Here is a 10,402-nt window from a genome sequence, read left to right on the forward strand (position 1 = left end):
GAAAATTAAATCGAATTGAACAACAATAACCCGACAATAGCATTGCAAGGCAAATGATTACTATTATTCTCAACACTTCTTACTATTATTCATTACTTTATTATTATTTTTCACCTACTTTTATTACTATTATTTATTTTTTACTTACTTTTTATTACTATTCATTATTTTATTATTACTTTTTACTTATTTTTTACTACTATTCACAACTTTTCTCAACACTTTTCAAATCCAAACACACCCGAAGTTTTACAGTAATAAGTCTTGTGCACTCACTCTAAAAATAGTAAGTAAATTTAAAAATTATATAATAAATTTATTTTTTAATAATAAATTTTACTGTTTTTTCAAAAGAATTACACGCAATTTTTTCATGCACTTGCCACTGCAAGCCATCGAGGCAAAAGAATATATATTAGACTAACATGCAACACCATGTGTTTGGATAACTTAAGATTCCTATTCTGATAGTTATCATATTATTGTTTCAAAGACAAGCATGAGGTTCCAATAACAGACAAGTACCTCAGCTTAATTTCTGGGTAAAAACAAAACAAAAAGATCAGTATACTGACCTGTCAAATTTATAAGGACCAATTAATGTGTACTCCATCGGATGTTGGTAATTAATATATAAGTAATTACACCAGAAATATGAAGAAATTACCATGCATGCAATTAATTTCACAAACAAATTAAGGTCATGTACGTAAAAATGATCAATGATGCATGCAGGCCTACATATATATATGAACAAAGTGCATGGCCGTTTATATATATATATATATGCATTTCTTCTTGTACTCGAACATACATAAATACATGATACTAAATTGTACGCGGCGAGTCTAGGCTGCAGTACATATAGCAGCTATCATCATCATCAACTGATAATTATATCTATAAAAAGAATTTAACCCTCCACATCATGATGATTCGGTTGAGAACAAATGAGCTAGCGCTTTCAAAATAATTTAACTAACCTTCACGTGTAACCATGTGAATTGCGACTACGTAGCATATCAGGACAAAAAGCAGCTAGCTAGGACATGCATAATATTAATTATGTGCTTATAAATTTTAGGGTTTTTGTCCGGACATTATAGCCTAAAATGAAAGAAAGATATATCTATACGAAGGATGTGATCACTTGTGATATTATTTATTGTTTTATGTGTGTGTGTGTGCGCGTGTATATATATATATAAGTTTTTGAGATAATATTAAGTTTATGTTTGGCTACACAAATGAGATGAGATGAAAGTTAAATAAAATCTTATTTTTTAATATTATTTTTATTTTAAAATTTGAAAAGGCCATTTGAATTGTTTATTATATTTTGTGTAGAAGCTTAAAAAAATTACAATAATTAGATGAGATGAAATTAAATTATTTGTATAACCAAAGATGAGATGAAATGTAATAATTGTTTATATATTGTAAGCGTGATTTTATATAACTATTTCTTTAGTGAGAAATGATATTTGCAATTTTAAGATATGCAAATCTCGTATAATTTTTTTTGAAAAAAATGAATAAATTTGAGATCTACATAAAAATATATTTTTTAATAATTAATCCCATTTTTTAAAAATGAGAAAACGGGACTTGCACACCCTTAAAATGAAAATAGAAGGATGTGTTGGAAGATCAATTACTCACATATGTAGGAAGATTGATATATACTTGTTAAACATGCCTTGTGATCTTCTATTCCTGTTAATTGACATAATGGCAACTTGTTCTCTTCCAAAGGGAGTCATGAATACTAGAAACTCTTTGTTGTTCAACCTTCCCTTCTGCATCATATGGCTCCATCCCGAACTTACATCGTTGGCCCTTGTCATTAGACCAATATATATCTATGCATGTATTTCTAACCTGGACTCTTGATCAATTTTTTGCTTCTCAAGTGGTAGCAGCTTGTGTTGTCGGAAATGCTCGCCCCTAGCTCCTACATATCAAAGCTAGGCCACACGAAAGAAGGAAAGGTAGGTAGTCTTAAGGATAAGCGGTTGAGCAACCGATCAAGCATAGCTACTCGACTAAAAGATGAGACGAAGCGAGTGAAAAGTAAGGATTGGCAAGAAGTCTTATGTCCTCCAAGTAGCACGAGCATTTTAATCGAGGAAAACCTTGCACAATTTATGCGTATGTGTTTTTATGACCAGAAATTGTTTCTTGATTTCCTTTTCAAATTATATATCTACATTACGTACACTTCTTTGTTACTACTCATGAAAGCATTGAAAACGGATAATGCATGAGTAATTAACTAGCTGTACGGCATGTTAAAGTAAATTTTTACTTTTTTAGGCATACAACTTGGTTGTGATATTAGATATAACAGGATAAATGTACGTACACGACTCACCAAACCTTGTTTATTATTTAAAGTAATGTTATATATTGTTGTGAAGTGTGTAAATATCGTATATTCATTTTAAACAAAAATAAAATCTATTATTAAAAAATTAATTTTCATTTTATGTAGATTCCATATTTATTCATTTTTTTAAAATTATTATACGATACTTACACAATCACAATTATAAGTATCATTACTTTATTAATTGCTTAATGTCATGCGGGCCTTATATTTCGTTACTAGTGTTGACTTTTACCATGATCATTCCTACCCTAATTTCCAGCCTTAATTTCGGATACGTTGTGATTTTTCTTTTGCAAGTTCTAGTTTAAATTAACACCACCACACCGCATGATCTTATTATATGCCTTAATTTATTAATTATATATATCTATATATATATATATATATCAGAAACGGTGCAAACATACATCTCTCTTTCATTCTAATTTTTAAAATTCGATCAAGAACCATACATAGAGAATTTAAATCCGTGTTTTATCTTCTTAATTAAACTCCAAATCCGTGTAAAGCTAGCTTCCCCATGGCCCAACCTCGTATGAATAAGAAAAATCATCGGCTAATTATCTATTAGACGTGAACTTACAAATTATTTAGAACCAAGCTGCTAGCTAGGCCGGTCTGTCTGTCATGACTATGTGACTGGATGGAACAACAAAATCACGTTGTAACTTGTACGAAGAAGGTCATCATGTATATATACAATATTTTCGTCAAACAGTATTGATCATATTCTAACAAGCTGCGCGCTCGGTTTCCATTCACATGGCGGAAGCTACTAACCAGCAAAGCAGTACTTGATCAAGATACGTACCTAGCTACGATTTGTCCTTGTGTATTAGATTCTCCTATAAATTAAGACCCCATATGCCACCAACGAAATTCACAACCTCAGATAATGGAGAAACCTACAGCTAGCCCCAGAAAACCGAAGATCAGCAGCCTTTGCATCCCCAGGCTCAGAGGCAACGCCGCCTGCGCCAACAAGAATAACAAGAGCGTGTCGCCAATGACCCTGCTGGAGCGTTTCCGGGAGGCCGTGCTCCGCTTGATAATGCTGTCCGCACTCTCCAAGGCCACAAGCAACGGTACCGGATCCACCGCTGACGCACAAACTCGACGATGCTGCTATCCGAATGACTCTCACCACAGCGAAGCTGTCGCTGACTGCATCGAGTTCATAAAGAAGACGGCTTCTGCAGACGAGGAGAACCGCGAGTCTTCTGCAAGTAGCTCGTCCATTCATGCCTCGCCCGAATTTACTTGTATGATTTAGTTTTGAGGTTATATATGTTTATTGTTCCCCCCATTTTCTTTTCTTTTTTTCTTTTCTTGTCTTTGCTTGAGATTGAGGTTGATTGTTAGTTTACTGTCACTGATATTGTCATGTCAGGTGTTAGATAGAGATCACTAGATATTTTGTAAATCGATCGATGTGCAGAAAGGGTATATTTTTTTTCCTTAATTTCTCGATCCTCATGTCTTTTCTGGACTTGTTCTTCGATTATTATTCGAAAATAATCATCAAAATGAATGGGAATTAGTTCTGTGTGTAGTACCCCAGCTTGTCGTCTTGCATAAACTTCAATATTGTGTTCTAAATTCATGAGAGGAGAATGGATGTGTTCTGGTCAAATCCTAAGATCATAATAAATAGTGCTCCCCACATCATCCATGTCCGGATCTATCAAGATCTGTGCATGAATTCTGCAGGTATTTCTGTCCAACAAGATGCTGCGTATAATAGCTAGCAAGAATATATCCAGTTTGTGATTCAAGTTAAATGTTTCATTCCCAGTTTTTAGTCGGAGATGGCGATGGCCGGGATCCCAGATTGAGAAGGTGGCCGGATCGCCGGATCGGGCCCTTTGCTAGGATTTTCCGACTTCTTAGTCAAACTCGGTGGATGATCTTTGTAAATGGGACCCGGACTTAGGCTCGATAGACCTGGCCACAGCGTCCTTACCGGACCTTAATTCGAAAGTCAAGTGTGATACATGTAGACTGATAATTTGTGTTGATGCATGTCAAATAATTAAACGGATCATATTCTAAGATTTTAACACCATGCATATAAATAAAGGATGATCTACTGGTTTAAACTGTTTAATAATTAAATTTTATTGAATTAACCTAGACACGATCTATTCATTTAACTATTTCAATTTGTTTAAAATCATTCACAGTTACAATTAGATTCATGATAAAATATTTTATTATCAATATCTAGCTAAACCAATAATATATATAAAATATTAATATTTTTATAAAATAAAAGTATATAATATTAAAAAGCATTTAATGGATTGAGATATTAAAGAGTCAAATAAGAATACTAATATTACATGCTAACAACAAAAATCATATAAAACTAAGCATTTATAAAATTTGAAAATAAAATTTATTTGTGTCACATGGGTTGATTGTGGATTTCGCAGGTGGACCCTCAATTGATCCGTTTATTAGTTGTGTCTTATCAGTTCAATTTATTTTGACCGCTTACTTTGTATTGTGTTCATATTAAATTTACATATTGTGTCATATATTATCAGTACCTCGACGTGATATTTTTTATTGTATAATGGATAGGTACTCACCTTGGTATTCTGGTTTGATGATCCCTCTCTTGAATCCTGGTTTGCTGCCAACACTACCAGTTGCTCATAACTTGCTGCCAATTTATTAATCTGATGTAATACTGCCTCTCATGATTTTTTTTTTTTTTTTTTTTTTTTTTTTTTTTTTTTTTTTTATTCTCTTGCTCTTCCCGCAGGTACACACTTTCTCCTTTCAAAGATGCCACCGCTTCTACCAACTGGGCCTGTCAAGTGCCTTCCGCCATATCCCAGGAATGCGGCTCTGAGACCAATGTTACGGTTAAAAATATGCAATATGAAAACTTGTAAATATTTATTGGCAATTCGAGATGCCAATGCCTCCTGTACTCTGATTTACTAAAAAACTTCAACTGATTTCATTGATCGATTGCAACTTAAATAGATTACATAAGATGAATACTATCCACGTTCAACTTGGTATCAAGCCCACTAAATAACTGACCCTAGCTAATTAACTAACCCACTAATACTTAACGTACTAACTGGCCACGTTCAAGCGATAGGCCAATTACATAAGACCCAGTCCACGGATACAACTCAAACATCAAACGACATCATTAATAAACTTAAGACAATCATACAAAACCTAAAGATCAAAACCCTAATGCACATAACAATCTAATTGCAGTCTTGATTTATGAAGATGATGGTTACTTTGTTTGCTCTAATTGAAATGTGACAGTGATAGATGTGTTATTGACGTGTCAGCGCGTAAGGAAGATAGTGTGTTTCACGCGTACGGATAGCAAGATGGAAACATTCTTTCCCTTTCAGCAAGTTTTGCCATTTTCGGTCCAGAACTAGAGATATGGGCCGGAGGCCCTGTAGTATGGTCCACGATAAAGGATTAATGAAGTAAATAAATTGTTTTTGAAGAGAATGAAGTAAATAAATAATAGGTAAATAAATGATTAATAAACATTTCTCTAGATACCAGTATTTCCTGCTCCGGACTCCAGAGAGTCGTGGTGGTGTGGTGCTCCGATCTTATGTTTTCCGGCGGTCGGAGTTGTTCGTAGTTAGGGCTTCCGAACTTTCTTCAAAACTTATCCTTTTACTCTGAGTGAAACTTGCGAATCAGAGACCGAAACAAAAACAAATAAAGAATGGGTGGTATGTGAAATTTCTCTCTCTCTCTCTCTCTGAATGTGTTTGTCGTGCAATTATTAATGTTGTGTATGCAGGAACAAAATCTGAGAGAGAAGAAAAGGTTTCCTTGGAGCTCAGTGAAGAAATTCTTCAGAGCATGGAAGTCGGCATGACCTTCAGAGACTATGTAATTCTTTTTCATTCAATTGCCTCTTCTGATATTTTACCACTTCAAATATATTCGAATAATTTTGTCGAACGCTGTGCTTTATCGGAATTCTATAGCTTTCGATGTGTCATGAGTTGAATTTTATGATTCTGATGCGCATAAGCAACGGACGGTGTCTGGTTTGCCAGTGTGTTTTTTGGGGATTCTTATTGGAACCCTAATCCTCTGTTCCGTAGCTAGATAATTTGAAAAAAGGGAAACTTATCTTGCCAAGTCGAATAGCTTTCCTAGGTCTGTCTGAATATGGTTTCTATCTTTTTACACTATCAGTAATTGGAGATGTCTAAATTTATATTTGATGTTCTGCTTCATGGTTTTATTTTCCTTTACGTATTCTGCCTTACTGAAGCTTTTAGGATGAAAATTTACTGATTTTTCTGCGAGTATTTTTATTGCTATTCACAGAGTGGTAGAATTAGTTCGATGGATTTTCATAAGACATCAAGTTATCTAGTGACGGCTAGTGACGATGAATCCATCCGCCTTTATGATGTCGCTAGTGCAACGTGAGTGACTCATTTCCTTTTTGGCTTGTATATAAGAGTTCACTGAAAATCGTCCAGTTATGTATTAGTAACACCATGCTTTCCTCAATCCTAGTAGTGATACGTGAATTTAATTTCACCAAGACTCTCAAAGTATTTTCAGTTGGTAGAGCACAATGACCTTAAGCTTATCCTCAAGATCACATTATATTTTCTAAGGGAACCAAAAAAGAGTGATTAAGGGGAACTGTAATAAGACATCCTTGGTACTGGTTTTAGACGCCAGTTTTTCTGCTTTAGTTGGTTTATACTAAAACAACTAAATCAATTGTGCCCATGAAATCCTCCCCCTGCCTTCTAAACTTTTATATTTTTAGTATGCATTATTTTGATTTTTAGGCCCTTGTTATCGTAGTGGCGCAAATTGTTGAAATGCCCTTTTTTTTATTGCCAGCTGTTTGAAGACAATCAACAGCAAAAAGTATGGAGTTGATCTGGTTTGCTTTACTTCTCACCCTACAACAGTCATATACTCTTCAAAAAATGGTTGGGACGGTAAGTTAATCCCCAAAAGAAAATTATTGTATGTGCATTGTTTATGTAGAATAATTATTTATTTGATTAACATAATCAGAATCTCTGAGGCTACTATCATTGCATGACTACAAGTATTTGCGGTATTTCAAAGGTCACCATGACAGGTTTGGTTTCTTGAATAATATTGGCATTTTTTCTTTTTAATTCTCAAGTGATTGCTTGCACTGAACACATCTGTGTTTTTAAGAGGACAGCTTCTACTCTTGTTTCCAGGGTTGTGTCACTCAGCTTGTGTTCTCGCAAAGAATGCTTCATCTCTGGTTCTCTTGATCGAACAGTTTTGCTTTGGGATCAACGAGCTGAAAAGTGTCAGGTGTAGGCATTTGCAAGTTTTTTTTTTTTTTTTTGTCCTCTTCCTCATTTTTTTTTTCCTTTTTGAAAGTTTGATCCTTAACTGAGCAATCTATCATCTGCAATATAGGGGCTTTTACATGTACAAGGAAGGCCTGCTACATCATACGATGAACAAGGGTTAGTCTTTGCTATTGCCTTTGGAGGATACATAAGAATGTTTGATGCTCGCAAGTACGAAAGGGTTAGTGTTGATGCAAGAATGTGGAACTCTTAGATTTTTCTAGATTGCTAAATCAGTAAATGAATATTATTTGCTGCAATTGGAATTCTTTAGGGTCCTTTTGACATCTTTCCTGTTGGGGGGGATACATCTGATGCAAATGTTGTAAAGTTCAGTAATGATGGGAGACTTTTGCTTTTGACAACTATGGATGGACATATTCATGTGCTTGACTCATTCCGTGGCACACTTGTGAGTTTTCCACCTGCACTCAAAGTTTTGCCATAAATTTTTCCATGCCTAACTTAAAAGGGAGCCATTTATGATTTAACAGTGCTGATACCATTTGCATTAGGTCATTGCAAAACTTTAATCCCTAGATTTGATTTTACGATCTCTATCGATGCAGTTATCCACATATAATGTCAAGCCTGTTTCAGTCAATTCCACTTTAGAGGCATCTTTCAGTCCAGAGGGAATGTTTGTGATATCAGGTAATGCTTGTAACTTATATAAAAAAGAAAATTAGATACTGCTTGTTTCATTTCAGTTTTTCCAGGAATAGTAAGTTGGAAAATTTAATTCAGAACTCGTTGCCCATATGGATGAGCAGTTCCTGATTATTTGCTTATTATTGCATATTTGGTCTAATGAGCCCTATAATTTCCTTTCCGAAAACAAAATGTGAAGTTTTGGAAGGCAGCTATAGGATCTGATCTTGCTGGTGAATAACATGGCTTTAAATACAGAGCTTCTCTGAGGCTCCGTTTCCAGAACTAGTTTTGTTGGAATAACGTTTATATTTATTTTCATTGGGAGGATGTTCTTGATTATCTTGGCCGCACATGATAAAAAAGAAAGAACGTAGCTTGGTCACCAGACTTGCTGTCTCTTCCCCCCATTCTCCCAGAACTCCCAAAAAACTTTAATCAATATATTTTGTTGCCCTCTTGGTGGGTATTTGACTTTCTTCAGTCTTATTTCTGGCAGGCTCAGGGGATGGTAGTGTTTATGCTTGGAGTGTACGAAGTGGAAAAGAAGTATGTTCCTTGGACCTCCTGCATCTCTAATAGACTAATACCTCTTCACGTTATTTCACTTGTTCTCATTGTTGTTTAGCTGGTATGTAGTATGTTTCTACATTCTACTTGGTTATACGTGATGCAGTATGTGCACACTCGTGCACAAACATGTAAATGTTCTTTTCTTTTGTGGTGTTAACACACTTCACTGCCATCATTTTCTTTGCTTTTTTTGTTCTCTTTGCAAGTGTTCTCCCTAATAAGAAAAAAAATGCTTAACTGATCACGTGGAAATGGAAATGACCCACCCCGGTATATTTGCTCAATGGTGAAATTGGAAGATAATAGTGCATTGTTTTTATTTCATGGATTTAGATTGGCTAGTGTATGCTCATAATGCATGCCTTATCATTTTTCTATTTAGGTTGCTAGCTGGATGAGTACTGACACTGAGCCTCCAGTCATAAAATGGGCTCCTGGAAGTCTTACATTTGTAACTGGCTCGTCTGAACTGTCATTCTGGATACCAGACTTGTCTAAGCTGGGAGCTTATGCTGCAAGGAAGTAGAATTGCTGTCATCTAGCCAGAATTTCAACCGTGAAGCATTTGTAAGGTATACCATTTGTACTTGGGTACATCTTGGTATGGCTTGAAATTACAAACAGGTTTTCCTATTCCCTCCTTTAAGTTTTTTGCTTTGCAGGGGACAGTTACCAAACAGAGAAAGGAAAATGAGTTCCATATACAAAATCATATTGTTAAATCTGAGGAGCTCCTTTTGAGAGGCGGCTGTAGATGCTCATGTTAGGAAATACTCAACCCTACCGCAACCCTAGCCTGTAGCGGGTTAATTTTAACGGGATGCCCCATTCCCGCTCTGTATGTATTTTTGAAAAGGTTGTGTATTGGATTGGAGAAATTGCCATTCCGAGTCGTTAGTTCAGGTATCAAAAAGTCATTTTTAGCCGGTTCTCTATCTTTTAAATTGTATGCGATACGAAATCTTGAGTCTTGAAAAGTACTTGCTGTGTATACAATACAACATAAAGCTCCCGATGGAAGCCGTGCCTAGTGTCTGCGATAGTCTACTAATGGCTTAGCTAGGGTTGGCCACCCCTCCGGTAAATTATAATGGCTGTGTGTAAAGTGTGAGTCAACAAGAAGATCTATCCTTGTCGAGTACGAATAAATTAATGTTGGGCCTAATCATCATGAGAATAATAGATGCAGCACAAATGGTAGCCCTCACCTTTTGAGGTTTCCTCTACCCTAGGTATAGGGGGAGAAAAATCTGTGTTCATGTGCTGTGTGCATTCTCCCTAATAACTATAAGTCCAAGCATGGAAGGCTAATTTTCAAAAAAAAAAAGAAAGGCATGGAAGGCTAAATTGTTGCAGAGAATGAGGATATGTAGATGTCAAATTGTGTTAACGTGTCGTGTTATATCAACGCATGTAT

At 35.3% G+C, this 10,402-nt stretch overlaps 1 protein-coding gene across 2 annotated transcripts; it reads left to right on the top strand.

The window, feature by feature from the left end:
• The first annotated feature begins 5,899 nt into the window (after nt 1-5,899).
• Nucleotides 5,900-9,911, top strand: LOC122274768 (protein ANTHESIS POMOTING FACTOR 1). 2 transcript variants are annotated; one of them, XM_043083792.1, is made up of 12 exons: nt 5,900-6,120; nt 6,192-6,283; nt 6,731-6,831; nt 7,265-7,365; nt 7,445-7,511; nt 7,621-7,720; nt 7,829-7,942; nt 8,036-8,173; nt 8,331-8,415; nt 8,912-8,961; nt 9,368-9,557; nt 9,633-9,911. In XM_043083792.1, exons 1-11 carry the CDS (start codon nt 6,114-6,116, stop codon nt 9,509-9,511), a joined length of 999 nt encoding a protein of 332 aa, XP_042939726.1. In that variant the 5' UTR covers nt 5,900-6,113; the 3' UTR covers nt 9,512-9,557; nt 9,633-9,911. The 2 variants fall into 2 exon arrangements, with proteins under 2 accessions (XP_042939726.1, XP_042939725.1); XM_043083791.1 differs by having other exon boundaries at nt 5,901-6,120; nt 9,648-9,911.
• The last annotated feature ends 491 nt before the right edge of the window (nt 9,912-10,402 follow it).

This window comes from Carya illinoinensis, chromosome 8 (assembly GCF_018687715.1).
Source record: "Carya illinoinensis cultivar Pawnee chromosome 8, C.illinoinensisPawnee_v1, whole genome shotgun sequence".
NCBI lineage: Eukaryota > Viridiplantae > Streptophyta > Magnoliopsida > Fagales > Juglandaceae > Carya > Carya illinoinensis.